The sequence below is a fragment of the Centroberyx gerrardi genome, chromosome 7 (genome assembly GCF_048128805.1).
Source record: "Centroberyx gerrardi isolate f3 chromosome 7, fCenGer3.hap1.cur.20231027, whole genome shotgun sequence".
Lineage (NCBI taxonomy): Eukaryota > Metazoa > Chordata > Actinopteri > Beryciformes > Berycidae > Centroberyx > Centroberyx gerrardi.
This window is the reverse complement of record NC_136003.1, coordinates 17,706,457-17,724,919: the sequence shown is the minus strand read 5'-3', so window position 1 is coordinate 17,724,919 and position 18,463 is coordinate 17,706,457. Positions and strand designations below refer to the sequence as shown.

At 45.8% G+C, this 18,463-nt stretch overlaps 1 protein-coding gene across 1 annotated transcript; it reads left to right on the top strand.

Moving 5' to 3' along the window:
* The first annotated feature begins 3,474 nt into the window (after positions 1-3,474).
* Positions 3,475-14,639, top strand: gpr139 (G protein-coupled receptor 139). Its single transcript, XM_071922116.2, has 2 exons — positions 3,475-3,622; positions 13,642-14,639. Exons 1-2 carry the CDS (start codon positions 3,475-3,477, stop codon positions 14,637-14,639), a joined length of 1,146 nt encoding a protein of 381 aa, XP_071778217.1.
* The last annotated feature ends 3,824 nt before the right edge of the window (positions 14,640-18,463 follow it).

The following is an 18,463-nucleotide window of genomic DNA, read 5'->3' as shown; positions in this document are numbered from 1 at the left end:
TATCTATCCTCCTCTGCTGTTCAACAGTTATCTCCCTATGTATTGTAATCTTTGCTGTATTAGAGCCAGATATTGAGCAATAACACTATGCATGGAAATATAGCATGAACTATGAATTTACACAGCTAGTCACATAGATCAACTTGATACGGCTTAATAACCAACCATAAATGTGAACACACACACACACACACACGTTATTAATTCAAACACAAATTACAGAAATTGGTCGACTTGCTATGTGTGTACAAGTGTGTCAGTGTGTATATGTGTGTGTGTGTGTGGAGTGTGTGTGACTGTGTGTGATTCTTCAATTTTGCGTGCATCTGGCAGTGTGTGGCAGGTCCCCAGATGACGTGTGTAATGATGATGTAATAGGTTAATTACACACACAGAGAATCTCTCTCACACACACACACACACACACACTAAGGACCAGCTTACACCTTTGCCACCTCCAACGAGCAGAATCAAATAACAGCTAACACATACACACATATATCACCCCAGGAAGTAATAAGGTCAAACGGCTGCTATAACTAACAATACAGAACAATGATCACCTGTTTAAACTGTTCAGTGTGGTTTGTAATGTAACACAGCGTTGTGACGTTATAGTCGCACATCAGAATGCCCTCGCAGATACGTCTACTGTCCTACATTAATTCCCACTGCAAACAATACCCCGCACTTAACACACGCATACCTAAATCAAGCTGCCACAAGATCGCGTGTAATTAAGTTTGTTTGACAGGGACCAATAATGATATTGTATTAAGTACTAGAGCGCAGGCTAGTGCCGACCCTGTGGGGGTCTTTCAGTGCTACACTAGCCACTCTTGAAGAATCACCTTCCTTTGTCCCACATCTCTCCACTATCAATTCACGTCAGCTCGCCATATTTTATTCAACACTTAATTGTGGCGCTCCCCTCCCTGCGTCCCCCGCAGCTCATTTGTTCACATGTAGGAGAGAAGAATTAAGAGCACGTGATTACTCCTTTCCTCACTGCCCTCCTCCTCTCTCCTCCTCCTCCTCCTCACCCCCCCCCCCCCCCCCCCCGCTCCTTTTCTCCCCCCTTCACTCTCTTTCTGCTCATCCGGCATCTGATTCAACAGGCATTCTACAGAAACAGGTCAGCCATTATAGGGAGTATCTGTAATTACTGTTACCTGACATACATTGCCTTCTCTCAATGGGCTAAAGATGCCATGCTTGGGACTCCGAGCATCTTTTATTGTTATTCTCCCACCTCACGTCACTCTGTTTTCTGTGCTCTGCGACTCATTAGTTCTCTTCTCCCACAGAAAACCCCTCTCTCCCTCTCTCTCCCTCTTTAATTGTCTAAAACTCTTTCATCTCTTCTGTCCGCAGGTCCTTGTGAGAGCCACATTGTGAGAGAGGCAGCGTAGCCCCGGTGGTGCTGAGGAGGCACTAGTGCAGAGTCACGGCTGACAGCTCTCCAAATGGATTTGATGTCTCACTGTAGCCACTGCTGCTCAATACTCCGCTCCATGTTTTTGCACACCTGTCTACTCCTAAGAAACCAAAGGGTCTCTAAATGATTAATAGTAAGAATAATTTTATTACAGAACAAATGACAGATGATGATGATATATATAGGCAATGCCGCAGGATGTATGCACAAGCAAACATTCTCTCACACAAGTTTAGTATGTGTACAGATGGAGTGAAGGTGTCTCTGTTTAAAGCATATTGTACACCACTCTATACTGCACACTTGTGGTCAAACTACAAAAAAGCAAGCTTACAGAGACTTCAAGTAGCTTATAATGATGCCATGAGAATATTACTTAAAAGACCTAGATGGTGTAGTGCAAGTGAAATGTTTGTGGCTGCAGGAGTCAATACTTTCCAAGCTGTTTTAAGAAATCTCATGTATAAATTTATCTGCCGGCTTAATGACTCTGTAAATGAAATCATCTTGGTTTTATCAAACATAAGGTTTAGTACTATGCGCTACCAATCCCAGCTGTGGAGACATTGGTACAGTTGTCTCTTTGTAAGACATTAATATATATTTTAAACCATTATCTTTTATTGATCCTTTGTATGTAATTCATTGTATGTTATGTCCTGTTTTTTATCTGGACCCTGAGTCTGAAATAAAGTTTGAATTGAATTGAATTGAATTGAATGACTGTGCGAACGCAATACTGAGTATGTAAGACCAACAAACTCCCTGATGTTTTGGATTTTTCCCATGTAATCTCTGTGGTTTAGAAATATTGTCAACCACAAACCAAGTGGAAATCCAGAAATGTGAATGTTTTACTTGAAGAAGGAACACTTGGTGTGTATCAGTGTCAGCCTTGTGCTCATTAGCACAATTTAGCTCACATTCCAGTCAGTTCACACTGCATGGCAAATTAGATTGAACAGCCAGCCCCAACCCCCACTCCCTCACACACCTACTCACACGTGTGCGCGCACATATATTTATACGGAAGGTACATGTTATGCAAAAGTGCCTGCAGCTGCACGTTTATAAACACACACTCATGCACCAGGCATTTGCAAAGGTACATACACTCACTCAGTCCAACCACACACCTACACATTGATGTACATCTATTTACATGCTCTACACACAGTAATCAAGCTCTCAGGCGTGTGCAGAAAGAAAAGAGACACACAGGAGGATGCAAACAGCATGACAAAGGCACCGACACACACTCTGTTTCTATCTTCCTCCACAATCACCCTAAAGCTCCATTTATCTTTCCTCATCTGTCACCTCTTTCTCCCCTCAATTTCATCCTGCTTTTGTGTACACTGCCCTCACATGGGAGCACATGTTCCCCCGACGCTCTGCCTCTTGTCACTTCTCCTCCCTCACACATCCCAAGCATCCCTCCACCTTCCCTCGGCTCCCCGCCTGTCGCCTCCTCTCCCGATCTCCCTCGCTCACTTTCAGCTCACTCTTACATCTAGCGTGCCCTTGCTCTCCCGTCTCCCTCCCTCTCTCCTTCCTTCCCTCTGTCTCTCCTCCTCTTTCCTCCTCCTCCTCCTCCTCCTCCTCCTCCTCCTCCTGCGCTCTCCACTCCGCTCTCATTCCCCCTCGCTCACACACTCACGCAGCATCCTCCCCTCTTCACTTCTACCTTCACACTCACCTCTTCGCGCCTCCCTCGCTCACCGCTCCTCTCGCTTTCTCCCTCCGTCACCTACTAACACATATCATCCCTCGCATCTCCACCCCCCCCCCCTCCACCTCCTCCGTCTGTTGTCTGTCTCTCACGCTCTGTCTCCCTCGTTCCTCTCCCTCATTCTCATACATACACAGTCAACCTTGCTCTCTCGCGCTAAAAACACACGCGCGTACACTCTGATGATTGGCACCCAAGGACAGAGCACCCTCTCTCCCAAACCGGCTACCAGGCAGGCAGCGTGTGCGTGTGGCTAAGCTTCTTGAGACTGAGCTCAGCTGAGGAAGAGGACGAGGAAGAGGCCATGGAGCACAGCCATATCTTCCCTGTCTTGTCCCCCAATAGCAGCACCTGGAGCCCGGGGCAGCAACCCCCTGAGGTAGCCCAGGGATGCCCCCTCGGACCACTGCCTGTCATCTACTACAGCGTCCTGCTCTGCCTCGGCCTGCCGGGTAAGACAAACTGGGTCTGTGTACATGTGTGTGTGTGCGTGTGTCTAATCACATGCACGTCTATGTCAGTGTTAAATGTGTGATACGTTTGATTAAGCGTGCATCGGTGGGTCGCGTCGGTTCCGCTTTTGCATCTTGATTTGTTGTGCACTCCTCCTCTGCGTGTTTGAGCGAATGTGTGTCACGCACAGCTGCTCCAGAGTGTCGGTCTTTGCGCACATACTGTTGATTTGTCACTCTGACCTTGTGGCAGTCACTTCAGTTTGTGTGTGCAGGCGTACTCCCTTGTGTGCATTTGTCTAAGTCTGCGCCTGTCTGTCAGAGTTTGTTTGTAGATCTGTCTCTTTACTGGGAAATATAAAGCGGTATATAAATCCAAGAGGAATTACAGTGACTGTATCTACAGTGCATCATAAAGAAAATATATTTAACCCCCAGTTCATTCTCCAAAATATCCCGCAGCTTGGATTTGATTTCTTGTCACAAAATAAGACAATATGGAGACCTGTACTGTATTTTCTCTGTTTCTTACTGTATTATTTGTTTTTTAATCTGGATTCGGTATGTGTGTGTGATGGACGATGGGATTAATGACTCAGACTTCACCTCAGGGACAAGTGTGTGTGTTATACAGCTCCTGACTTACTGAATTAATGACGCTTCCTTGTTGTGTCTTTACCATTGACTGATTAGTCCGTTCACAGTCATTGTCAGACCCATTTACCGCCTCTGTCCCACTGTGTGATCTATGGGTACTGACCTAGTCTCACACAGGGAAGCAAAGTGGTGTGTGTGTGTGTGTGTGTGTGTGTGTGTGTGTACTGTATGTGTGTATGAGACAGAGAGAAACAGAGACAGAAAGAGGCAGACAGAGAGACACAGAGAGAGAAAACCTGGAGGTCAGATGAAAGAGAAAAGTGCTGATGCCAAATCAGAGATTGGGGTTCAGATGTTGAAAGCCCTCTGGGCAGCCAGACCCACATCCACTCTGCTTTGGCCCTTCACCAAAATGTTTTTTCATTCTGTGTTCTGAGTAAAGGATGACACAATATTTAATGGTTTAACCTTCTTTTAACAAATTTTGAAGGTGTGATTTGGTACATAATGAGAGATATTCAGTTTGACATTGATGGGGGTGAGGCAGAGAAAAGAGCCCATATTACATTTGGTGAACACAATAGGTGAATTACAGCACACTGTTTGTCCTAATCCTAAATAATTAAACTGAATATATCTGCTTAAGCCCTGTAACACTTTTCTCTGATAAAGATTGGGAGTGAGATGTTATCAACAGCGTAAGCTGTTCTGGTTCGAAACAAATCTGCAATGCAAAGTGATAGAAGAGTATTTTGTATGCCAAGACTGCAGCTGCTGCACTGTCTTGCTGGCTTGTAAAAGTAAAGTCTTTTTTCTGATCAACTCTTGGCCAATCATTTCTCTCAGATGGCAAATCTAGCCTTGCACAATCAATTCTGTCTGCTGTCATTTAAAGTTCTCCGGGATGGGCTGAGTTTTATTTGATTGTACTGCTGAGTCGTCTTTACAAATGTGATTGAGGTTGTTTGTTTAATCACCGGGTAACAGCAACCTGAGATTGTAATGGAATCTTACAATAATTGTCTGAATTAATGGTTGGACTTGAGTGCGGTGGGCTGATAGTTTGCAGTAGCAAGTTCAACTTATTTAATCATTATGACACAGCCCGTCCCAGCCAACCTGAGCCATGAGTATGAATGTTTCATGAGCTCTGCATGTGTGAATAGTAGCAGCCTGACCTAGAGACCCACACATATTTGACACCCTGTATAGATTGGGGGCTGTTACCTTAATTAACAACCACTGTTTCATTAGTTAAGAGCAATAGGGTTTCATGGACGAGTCATCATGTCTGTAGGTTACTCACAGAATCTGACCTCTGAAATGCAGGCAGAGAGGGATCAAAGAAAATCAAGAGCGCAGATTTGAGGGTGAAGGGGAGACAAAGGTAGGTGATGAGGAAAGGGATTACACAGGTCGAGTGGTAGGAAATGATTACTGTGTGACCTCGGGAAATGATAAACAGCTCCTGAGGAAAAGGGGATGAATAGGGAGAGACTGGAGTACGAGCAAGACAAGGACACACAGAGGGAGAGTGGAGTTAAGAGAGAGAGATCAGAGCAGTAATAGAGAGAGAGAAAGGGAGAGGGAGAGAGAGATTAATAATAGCAGAGTCAGTGAAGTAGCACCCCTGAGCCCTGAGTGGGGGAGCCACAGACGAAAGAGCCGAGACGAATTGCCACATTTTTAATTAATCGCTAACTCGCTCTCTCTCTTTCTCTCTCTACTCACTACGCCAAGCTGCTTGGGACAGAATAGCCGTGTGCTGGAATAGCAAACAGCATAATAGCCTTGCATCTTAAAAAAATTGTTGTCTTCGAGGAGTCAATTCTTTGCCTTACTCTTTGACACAGTGGGATTACAAGAATAGTGTCTGGTCTTTATACCGCACAGTCTGTCTCAGAGACACATACTGTAAATGGTGCAACTCACATTTGAGACACATACTGTAGGGTGTGTTGAGGGACAAGAGGAAAAAAAAAATCAAAACATGATGTTATGTTTTGGAACACCAACAAATTGAGTGCTTTGAAAAAACAAATCTGAACAAAATTGGAAACACCTTTCCATCTAAAATGTTATATGCTTTTACTCTTCTTCATCTCCTCTAGTTACAGTACATGTATGGTTGAAGTCTAATTACATTATTAGGGGTGCCAGAAGAGCCAAACTGGTCTTCCCAAATTCTGCAAACACAAAATACAGATTTACTAAGCATGCATGGTGTTCATTTGCTTCATCAACACACCTGTAACATATTCATTTTCTTAGTCCCAACACATAATCATGGCTTTTCAAAACACTCCTCTAGCACTGTATTGTACATACAAACATATTTGTTGATTTTAACATCGTACAGCTAATCACCATACATTGCATGTATTGATTTCTATTACATAATAAAAAATAAACACACTCACACACACATATTCTCATACTTCATGTGTTACTGCAACGCCTCACTACTGTATGAATGTAAATGTAATGTGTTGCTTACAAATGCTGGAGAGATTACATTATTTTATGCTCCACAACTGGTCACTACTGTTTAAGCATTAAGCTATTTGTAGAGCGGAGCCATTAAGGATGATCGGCCTATTCAGTGTGATAACTCAAAGAGTGAATTTGCGCATTGTGGCAGCAGAATCGTCCACGTGTCGGTGTCTATGTGCTCAAGAGCATCCGCCTGTGCATGTGAGCCTGCATGTGTGTATGTGCGTATGTGGAGCAACGTGTAACATGTCTGTGCATGTTTGCGTGTTCGTGCCTTCCTCCTGGAACCATTTCACGGTGTACCTGTGTGCGTCGGTTACCACCCAACAGTCTGCGGCGCGTCTGGTGCACGTGCCAGCGGGACAACATCTCCCCCCCACCCCACCTGTGCACCATCCTGAGGGGAGAGGGTCAGGCATGCTCAGTGCTAAAGACCCCCTCTCCCATGCCGCTGTATGGCCCAGGTGTCAGCCGCCACTTAATGAAGAGATGGGACCCATCGATTTTCAGTTTGGACTATTGATTGAGTGCTAGTCTGTACCTGGGATAGGGCATGTATGGTGGGGTTGGGGGGTGGAGGGGGGGGCTTGGTAATAGATACTATCACAATAAAACTGGAACTTGGGATTAGAGGGTTTAGACTGAATGAAGAGGAAAGAATGGGAAGGTTTGTGAAGGGCATCCAATGAGCAAAGGGAAGACAGACAGGATGAGCGCAACGGCACAAGTTGATGCACCTGTGAAGGGGAAAGAGAGGAGAGGGCGCAGTGGAGGAGGGGTGGACAGAGGGGGAAAAGAGGATGAATATTCAGTGAAATAGTAAGGCGGGAGGATGGGATGTGCAGGACGCTTTGGTCTGGTTTGTCTCTAGTCCGCAACTGGGAACACGTGAGGGAGGGAGAGAGGCAGGGAGCATGTGGGCCTGTCATGGGGGAGACGAGCCAGAGAGGGCGCGGGAGGACAGGGAGGCACGAGAGGACGGAGCTGCAATAAATCAGATGGTTGTTGGTGCAATGACAGAGCTGACTTTGTTTGACCAGTTGACAGCATGAAGGCTATCACTGCTGCTGAAAACGCTGCATCCACTTGGCACCTCCCAGTCAAATAATGAGTGTTTGCATGCTGTTTTGTGTTCTTCATACAACAGTAATCCATCAATGTTATGATAATTATAGTGCCATTATCTGGACGATGTATTAATCTTGCACCTCCCTCCTCAATCTCCTTCTGCCTGCTTTCCAACCATTTGCCCTTCTTCTCTTCCCTTCTCTCTCCACTTTTCCTTACATTCCTCTCGTCTATCAGTCTCTCCTCTCCCTCTCACTCAAGCTACCTTTCACCACTCATGTTTTTTTTTTTTTTTGGTTCGGAGCCGGAACCTCATAAAAAAGTGATTGGAGAAGGTACAAGGGCACATTACTATTGTTTATGAACCTATTAAACATGATAAACTGAGTTTGCCAGCTTGCAATGCCACACCATTGGCAGCAGAGTTAGCCTTGATGTGAGGACAGTCATCTCGACCAAACATTTAGTCACTATGGCGTGTCTGGACAATGAATAGCTGTAAAGGTGAGCACCGGCAGGCTGGGGAGCAGACAGCAGAGCACTGCAGTAGCATCAATATCATTAGCAGCAAACATGGGCTCTTTCTTCCAAGAAATATCCTCATTCCTCCTAAATCTCCTCTCTCTAAATTATGTGTCTCGCTGTGTTTGTCTTTTTTCTTCTCCTCCCCCTTAACACTCAGATCTCTGATCACCTCTCCCGAGGCTGTGATGACAAGCTAGATGTGAAAGCTTATCCACACAGTAAAAGGTGTTTAGTTATTTAATTATCACATTTGTATCACCTCACCAGCTTGACATTGAATATAAATGGATAGTGAGGGAATGGAAGAGGCTTACAGACTGTCAGATTAAAAATTTTACTTCATGACAGTATCAGGATTTTAAAGTTTAGGGTTATTTTGAGCTGAATTCGGGTTTGAGGAAAACATATCACTCAAACTTAATGTTGATTTGGTGTTGGGGTTTTATGAACAAGGTCTGTGTTTAATATATGGACTATCTAGCTTTGTAGCTGGGATGTGCTCCTGGTCTTTGTTCAGGGAATTAAGGAATCGTCCTGCTCTATGTCCAATCTGACACTTTGAGAAGACAAGGGGGAAATGGTTGTCATCAGGAACAAAGTGCCTGTGACCTTTGAAGCAAGCTTTGATATTCACCCCCCTCTCTGTCTCTCGCCTCGTCCCTTCCTCCCACTCTCTCTCCGCTCTCCTCTCTACCTCTCTCTCTCATCCTGTCATTCCATCTAATCCTCTCCTCCGTTCCCTTCCCTCTCAATCACCTGCTCTCTTTTTAACTCTGTGTGACCTTCCTTAAACCACACTTTATTTCTCCCCCTGTCTATTTCTTCATCCCTCTCCATCGCTCTCTCCCGCTCTCGTTTTCTCCTCTAGTCTCATTAGCCAGAGCCCCCGGATAAGCAGTCAAAGTCCAACTTCAATTTCCTGCAAATGAAAAAAAAAAAAACTTAATTGCAATTCTCTCTGTCATTCCCGTGCATTTCTCATTTTTTTTCTTCTGCACAATTTCCCATTTCAGTGTCTTGTCTGTGTGATACGAGGCCCACGGGATGGACTGCTGAATACTGTGTGGGGAGGCAACTGCATCTCATGTGTTTTGCCAACTGGTTTGGAGGGGTTAAGCTGCGCAGTGTCGTTTGTCAGCAGCCCGTCTGAACACGTCCCTTTAGTGATGGGATGAGTCAGCCTCGTTACACACCTCAGGGAGCACGCTGTGCCTTCTCTTCTCCCGCTAAACAACGTCAATGGCCCTGTCCCTCGTTATATTAGAGGAACAGCGGGGGAGCAGAGGCACAAAAGCACTCACACACAAATAGACAGAAGGGTCACCCAGGCAAAGGTATACACACACATGAACACATATGAACAGATGCAGGCATGCTCAGACGCCACACACACAGCAGCAAACATAGACAGACAGACACACAGTGGCCCATTATCTGTCCTACAGGTCATTCTAATTCCCTCTCTGCTGGAGACAAGCCCTCTTCTGGCTGCTTATTCCCTGTAAAGAGACAAAAAATGTGTGTGTGTGTGTGTGTGTGTGTGTGTGTGTGTATGTCTGACTGTCTGTCTGCGTCCGTATGTCTGTGTGGGCAGGTGTGAGATGCAGGTGTGTTTGTATGCATGCATGCATGCCTGTGTGTGTGTCTGCATACGTGCCTGTCTATATATGCATCTGTCTGTGTGTGTGTATGTATGTGTGTGTGTGTGTGCATGAGTGTGCATCTCTCCAGCTTGTCTGTCCCCATTCCTGCCGAGCTGAGCCCTTTGCCACCCTATGCCCTCAGAATGCCGAGCAGATCCATCCGGCTCCTCTCCCCCAGCCCCAGAGACAAAGTAAAGAGCAGGAGTCAATTGAAATGAATGGGCAGCCCAATGCAAGCTGGCCAGGGCTAAATGGAAATGTCAAGCTCACCACGGATCCCTTTTGTTTGTCTGTAGAAGGCCTCGTCTCACTGGGGAGCCCGAACCGAATAATACCCAGCCAATGACAGACAACACCCCAGTATTTCCATTCCATGTCAATCCTCTCTCTTTAGAGGGGTATGAACAGAGAGAGAGAGGGAGGCAGACAGAAAGAGAGAAACAGAGAAAGTGATGGGCAAAGATAGCAGAGAGAGAGGCGACAGATTATAGGTGAGGTCTATTGTGTACGATTTGCTTCACTGTTCTATTGGATCTCCATCGGGAGAATTTTCAGTAGCTTGGGGCTTAGCAGCACACCTTTCTTCATAGTAACAAACACAGGCACTGATAACATCCCTCCACCTGGATGCATGAGTGGGTCGGTGTGGGGAGGGGTGTGGGCTAGGTGAGAGGCTGCAGGTGTACACACACACTGACAGGTGTGAAGGGGTGGCTATACGGGAAATGACACGTAACAGTCAGTAGGAAAAAATATTTGCCAGAGGACCAGACAAACAGAAAAGAGCTGGTTGAAATGAGAAATAGACAAGGAACGATAGATAAAATTGACAACCAGGTAGTTCAGTGGATGAGCAGTCAGTCAGACTGTCAATCAGTCAGACAGGCAGACAACCTAATAGAAAAAAAAATGTTGAGGGAATTTGCAGAGGCAATGATACAGGCAGAGTGTGGAAGAGTAGTTGTGGAAGACCAAGAATCGATAGGACAGTCAACCAAGATTCAACATGATAGCAATTTAGACGTGTCTGTGCAAGGGTTCGGTTCACTGACCAACCACCTTGTTGGATTTCCCGGGGGGAAAGGGGAGGAGAGCAATCTAGCAACCCCACATGTATATTGGCTTGTCATGTCTTGTAACCTGCTTTGACATCTCATACATTGACTATTGACAGATTGTATGTTAATGAATTGGCACATCCCTAACGATGTGTTTTGTGTGTGTGTGTGTGTGTGTGTGTGTGTGTGTGTGTGTGTGTGTGAGAGAGAGAGAGAGAGAGAGAGAGAGAGAGAGCGAGAGAGAGAGAGAGCTTAGCTGTTCATGAACATGTTTGTGTGTGTCAGTGTTTGTATGCTAGTCTGTGTTTGTCCATGTTTGTATGCCTGAGCATACGTGTGTCCCTGTGTTAATGTGTGTTTGCCTTTTGCTGCTCATCCCCCAGTCTGGCAAGGACATCTTTAGTCATTATCTGGAGCCGGCTTTGTAATTTGTAATCAGCTGATAGTGGCTGGGGCTGTGAAGTGTGATGCACCAGACTCCAAGCTGCCATATTTAATCCAATCCCAGATCTATTACTGCGGAGGGGGGACAGGACCACAGAATATTCATTCCCCCCACTAGATGGCCAGCGACAGCTGCTAAGTGCATTGATGTCTCGGTGACGTGGCGATGCAAATCAATGTCAGAGGCAGCTTCATCTGAAGGAACAGATCAGAGATGGCTTCATGCCGCACCAGCTAGTTTCACTAAATGGGGGTGGTTAGCAACAGTAAATGATTAAGCCATTATTGTGTGTCTTTGATTGTTAGTTTAAGTGATTGACGCAGTGCAGCATGAAATAGGAATCTTTGGATAAATTGGAAAGGTATTTGTTTACTCAAATAGTGATAGCTTTTGAATCTTTTTGAATCTCACGCCTGTATGATACTTACATAGTGTGTAAGAACTTACACTAATCTATCATGTGTAAAAGTGTATTTTTTCTGTGGGTTTCAAAAATTACTTTCATGCAACATCAAACACTTGCAAAAATCTACGTGAAAACAGAATTCACATATGTAATTAAAAACTCCATCAATATTGGCAAATATTTATGAATTCTCTGTATTGACAATGAATTAAAGCCCGATTTTGATTGTTTTGAGCTTTTACATGCCAGTAAACGCACAGTGTCTACAAAGTCAATATCCCGTTCACTGTCTATGGAGTATCTCCTCTAGGTTTGGGACATGCTTGCATGCTCACAAGTCTTTAATCAACCATCCAAGATCATGGGAATAACATGTAAATATGGTTACGGGGGGAGTTTTCAACACAGACAAAAGCGGAATGAAGCTGTTCGACTGCTAAGCGACAGTTCCACGTGACAGGCAGAATCTGTGCTGCTCCTGTCTGATTCTGGCAGGCAGACAGAGGTCATGCTTCGGTAACAGCAGCAGTGGGCTAAATCACATCCAGGCCTTTGTGTCCACGTTCTCTTTATCACCACAAGAGAGACAGAAGTGATTTTCCCCTCGTGCCCTCCTCGTGGGACATTCACCATTCCCGTGCCATGACTCCCTGGGAGGTAGACAGGTCAGAGAGAGAGAGATGGAATGAATAAACAGAATAAACAGAGGGTGGCAGGACATAAGACGCAGGGACGGACGGATAGAGAAACATCTGAGGTGGCTTCGTGGAAGAGGAACATGTGACATCATATATAAGAGAGGGACTGAATACAGTAGATGGAGGCAACAGAGGGGAACAGAGCAAGAGAGAGAGAGAAGGAGGGAGGCATGAAGATAGACAGAGAGAGAAAGAGTGAGAGAGCAAAGGAACTGAGTGGAGGTTAGAGATGGAAGAAGAGAGAGAGACAGAGACAGTGGATGAAAGAGAGAGAGGGGGTGTCCTTGTGCATTGTTTTCGTTGGCGGTAGCGACCGGCAGTACTGGACTCAGCAGATTACCAAGGCTGTGATGCTGCACATTGTCCCCTTGTTTTTGTTGTGGCTTTACTCTTTATTAGAGATAACAAATTGGCCAGAGGCAGAGGCAGGTGCTGCTGGAACTACACAGCAGGTGGAGGTGGATGAAAAGCAATGAACAGGGGGAGGGATTACAGAGAGAACAGTATGGTAAATACTGTCTGGAGACAATAAAGGATTTTAACATTTTGTGTGTGTGTGTGTGTGTGTGTGTGTGTGTGTGTGTGTGTGTGTGTGTGTGTGTGTGTGCGTGTGTGTGTGTGTGTGTGTGTGTTGAGCTGAAACTGAAAAAAACTAAAATCTTGCAGGGGGCAAAGGCTGCAACCAGCATGCTCCTTGAGCCTGCTTGGTAGCTATGGTGATGCTGTCCATGGTGCTGAAATCATTCACACAATTTGAGTCCTTTTTTGCGTGTTTGTGTGTTTGTATGTGTGTGTTAGTGCAGTCAAACCTGTGTAGCCAGCACCTACATGCCCTCTGCCTCTGTGCTCTGTACAATAACTATAACAACATATATTGTGTGTTATTGGCTGGATGAGTGTTACCTCTTTTCAATAACCTGCCCACTAACGCGCCCTCTCTTTCTTTGTTTCCTTCCTGCACCCATTCCTTTTCCAATCTCTACCTCATCATTCTTTTTCCTTTCCCATCATTTTCCCATTTCTGCTCTCTATCTTCTCCTTTCAATCACTCTCTCTCATCCCTCCCCCCCTCCTTCCTCCTCCTAGCCAACATCCTGACAGTCATCATCCTGTCCCAGCTGGTGTTACGTCGTCAGAAGTCCTCCTACAACTATCTCCTGGCACTGGCGGCTGCTGACATCCTAGTCCTCCTCCTCATTGTTTTTGTCGACTTCCTGTTAGAGGACTTTATTCTGGCCACGCCGCTGCCGCCGTCCCTCAACAATGCAGTGCAGGTTCTGGAGTTCTCCTCCATCCACACCTCCATCTGGATCACCGTGCCTCTCACCGTCGACCGATACATCGCTGTCTGCCACCCACTGCGCTACCACACTGTCTCCTACCCGGCCCGCACACGAAAAGTGATATTAGCGGTCTATATTGGGTGTCTTCTCTCTGCAGCACCCTACTACTGGTGGCCCGAGCTCTGGCACAGCCTGCCTGGGGTGGGGAGCGGCGGTGGGGCTGGGGATGGAGGCGGAGGAGAGGGCAGCAGGAGCAGCGTGGCCCAGCATGTTCTGGTGTGGGCTCACTGTGCCACCGTCTACCTCCTCCCCTGCACCGTCTTCTTCTCCCTCAACGCCGTCATCGTGCGGAAGCTACGCCGACGCCGCAGCTGTTTCCGTCTGCGCGGCTATTCCACCGGCAAGACCACCGCCATTCTCCTGGCCATCACCTCCATCTTCGCAGTGCTGTGGGCACCGCGCACCCTCATGATCCTCTACCACTTCTACTCGCCTCCTCCAACCTCACAAGGTGCCGGACGACTGCTCCACCTGCTCACTGACTTGGCCAACATGCTAGCGCTGCTCAACACTGGCGTCAACTTCTTCCTCTACTGCTTCATCAGCAAGCGCTTCCGGGGCATGGCAGCCAACGTGCTGCGAGCCCTGTTCCGCTGCCGGAAGCAGCCGCCGCCGTTCTACGCCGGCCACAACTTCTCCATCACAAGCAGTCCCTGGATCTCACCAGCCAACTCCCACTGTATCAAGATGCTGGTGTACCAGTATGACAAAAACGGGAAGCCCATATGTATTTCCTCTTGAGTTGTCAACCAGCAACAACCACCCCCACCCCTCAACCCTTGGGGGACACATGGGGGCCTTGTTTCCCTGGCGACCAACTCTGCCCGCATGGGACTCTTTGAGGCTTGAAAATGTCAACCAGCCTGGAGGGCTGCAGAGGTTGGAACAGGGATGAGAGTTTGGCTAGCTTTGAGAGATAACAAAGTGGTAATATAGCAAAGTGGAAAAGCAAACAACAGAGATATGTGCGTGACTGAAAATGGCAAGCCGTCTCAATTCAAATCGAGCATTCACAAAGCAGCAACCAGCATCAAAAAACGTGTTGATTATTTCCTCCATGCAAAAAAACCTAAAGTGACTGACTGCTTGAGTGAGCGACTCCAGACTGCGCTATTGCCCGGAGTGTGATGAGGAGTTATGACTGAGATCGCAGACTGATAAAGGGGTATCACCGCAACCTATCATTGACTTTTATGAGCCACCGTTTGTAACAGCGCAAGAAAGTGACAACTAGATGGATCCTTTGTGAAGCATCAAACTCTCTGTGACATTGGTTCCTTTATTCACCCCTTCTCTATTGTACACTGCCGCTACCGGTGAAGACTTTGAACAGCTGTGTCTTTGTCCGTTGGGAGTCATTTCCAGTGAGGAGAGATCCAATCAGAGTCTGGGCATTAAGCATCTCACCTTTAGGGGTGATTCACTCAGGCAGAGCCACCAATTGTGTGTCCACTGCCCACAATTTTGACTGCCTCTCAAGCATAGTACAACTGCGCTCTCATTTCCAGTAAATATGCAGAGGTGTCTTAAAGGCATGTTAAGTGGGGCTTTTATCAAAAAATCAGCCCTTGTTGTTGACTTTCTTCATGTGTGTGCTGAGTTCGTCCTAGCAGTGCAGGTCACCTACAAGTTGGCACTTGCTATGGATGACAAAATTATCCAACAACCAAGCTCACAGAAATTCTTAGGATGAGTAGGCACTCTACTTATTGTTGTCATGGTAATGGTAAAATATGTATTCATGGTAGACTTGACTGTTATTGTAGATGCACAAAAATACAAGACAAAAAATTTGACTTGGGGTCGGCGTGGCTCCAAGGTGTCATTAATCTTGTAATCACGTTTCCAATATTAGGAAGAGGAAATTTCTGCTATTAGTAGATAGTAGATAGTCCTCTATTAAATATTAATGGTCCCTGATGACTTACTGTTAGCCATTATCTGGATGAATGTAACTGAATATCTCTTTAACCCTTTACCTTTCTGACAGAGAGAGAGAGAGAGAGAGAGAGAGAGAGAGAGAGAGAGAGAGAGAGAGAGAGAGAGGACAATAGAAGCTGCCCTTCTGTTTGTTTTCTCTTCCAAGCGTCTGAAAAGCAGTGAATTTGGTCTCAGGGCCGTGGCAGCACATTTCAACTCGGCTCATTCTGCCGCTGGGTGATGGGTGCTTGGTAAGGAACCTTGATTTTACACAGAAACACACTCACATAGATCAACTCTGCCCCAGTCCTGCCCAGTAACAAACCATAAATGTGAACAGTGAACACACACACACACACACACACACACACACACACCTTGCGCTGTATTGCCCACAGACAGAGCACATTAAGATCAATGCGCATCCATTCTGCAGACACCTTAGGGCATTAGCAGTGTTCATCTATCTAGCAAGAATGGAGCTGTGCCAAAGGGCAAATCTCTCCTAATACCACCCTGGAGGGATCAGACACATCATGCCTTTTTGCCAGTTTTTGATGGATACGCCTTTAAATCTGATGAATGTAAGGCAATATGTCTATCATAGTTGCTAAAGTCATGCCCTCAAAACTCTTGTTCGACACTTGTCTGAAAAATCACGGAGGGGCTGTGTGTCTGCGTGTGTGGTGTGTGTGTGTGGGGGGGTTAAAGCAGAGTGTTACTGAAAGCCTTTCTCCTTTTGTTACCACAGCAACAATAAAGCAAGAATTATGGAAAAGAAATGGCTGCAGTCAAAAACGAGGGCAAGGGTGAATGGGATTGAGTAAGGGCTAATACAGCTACACTCCTTGCAAACAAATCTAATCACTGGCTTATGTGATGTTTGTTTCCCCATTTCTTTCCCAATCAAAGATTACTTGCAGAGTAAACCTAATCCTCCTACTTTCAACTCACCTTTTTCAGTTTGATTATGCACTCAGGCGTAATTGCCACTCAGGCGTAATTGCCCCATACCTTCTTCCTCCTTCTTCTCTTCCTACTCCTCCCACTCCTCCCTCCTTCTCCATGTCAAATGCGCTTGTCTTGCTCAAAGTTAATTTCACAAGAAGGTGGAGTCCCCTTTAGTCATTAAACAGATTAGACTGCAGACTTTGGTGTGGCACATGCATACATGCACGCCCACACCCGCAGACCATATCACTCCATCATTTCTCATCACAAAATTGATCCCTACAGTTAGGGACCTTGGGTTAGGTAGCAGATGTTAAGCGTGATGTGATGGAGATGAACGGCCAATCCTACGACAAAGGGTCAATAACCAATAATCACTCAGCAAGCTCCTTGACCACCAGCCAGTCACAACACAGTCCATCAAAGTCACACTGCTTACATAGTCATGCTCTACAGGTCATTAAATTTAATCTGTGTACAGGAACTAAAACACACATATTAATCCCAATCAATATTGCCAAATGATCGGACTGCGTTCATTAGTAAAGAAAGATTGCAAAAAGTGTCCGGGCTTCAGCGCATTTAGCCTGAAGACATCATGCCAAATCAATGCTGCCGTGACATTCATTCCATGCGCCAACCCCACCCGATGTTTTGACCATGTTAATGTGACATTTGTGATGGGATCCTTAGAAGGTGAGCGAGTCCCCGGGGCCGCCGCTCCTCCTCCCCGCTGCCTCCAGGGAACGAGTCGGGCGTGCTGAGAAACCAAAGCAGAGGGGCGGCTGGGGAGTCCGTCACATGCAGGTGTCCCTTCGTCTCCCACGTGAGGCACTCAGGAGCCGGTGGGAGGGTGTGTGTGTGTGTGTGTGTGTGTTGGTGGTGGTGGTGGTGGTGGTGGTGGGGGGGGTGTCCACAATGGATGACACCAATAACTCTTCCCCATAATGGGAAAAAACCCAGCGTATATTTTCTTCAGCCAGATATTAAAAAGATAACCAAACATAAATCGATCAGAGGAGAATATTGTATTTTGTCTCTCTCTCTCACCCTGCTTTGCTCCGTTAGTGTGTGTATTCCTCGCTCTGTCTCTCTCTCTCTCTATCCGCTCGGCTTTATCTATCTAACTGTATGTGTGCAGTGTGTGAAAGTGTCAGTGTGTATCTGTTCATGCCTGTGGGCGTGTGTGTGTGTGTGTGTGTGTTTGTGTGTGTGTACATAATGTCCGTGTTAGACAGAAAGCTTTAAAAAGTGTTTGTGCCATAAGACCTGTAATGTATGAAATCAAATATGTATTTATACTCCATCATGATGAATATAATTGCATACAGCACAGTATTATAGTGATATATCCATGAATGTACAACAGTTGCTTCTGGCATTTTTGCTGGTATTTTTTTCATTGTGCTTTTCTAAACAATGGTCTTTTACCTCTCTCCATGGCAGTGTTTCATAAAATGTGTTTTATGATTGTACTGGAGTGATTATAGGCTTGCATAATTCATTTTTTTTCTTCTTAATGAATGTATTGACTGTACAAAGAGTATGTATTACTGTGCTGTGGGAAAGTATGCAGAAAAGTATTGGCCAATATCAATATTTTTGAATAACGAAATAAAGAATGATATCTTTAAGGATCAAAGAGACATAGTGATGCTGGTGATCTGTGTTGTTTTGTCCCACTCAATATCACA

What these genes read in the sequence shown, in the direction of transcription:
- gpr139 (XM_071922116.2), top strand. Translation starts at nt 3,475, where the DNA reads ATGGAGCACAGCCATATCTTCCCTGTCTTGTCCCCCAATAGCAGCACC. An exon ending in GCTCTGCCTCGGCCTGCCGG is followed by an intron (nt 3,623 to 13,641) that starts GTAAGACAAACT and finishes TCCTCCTCCTAG; the next exon opens with CCAACATCCTGACAGTCATC.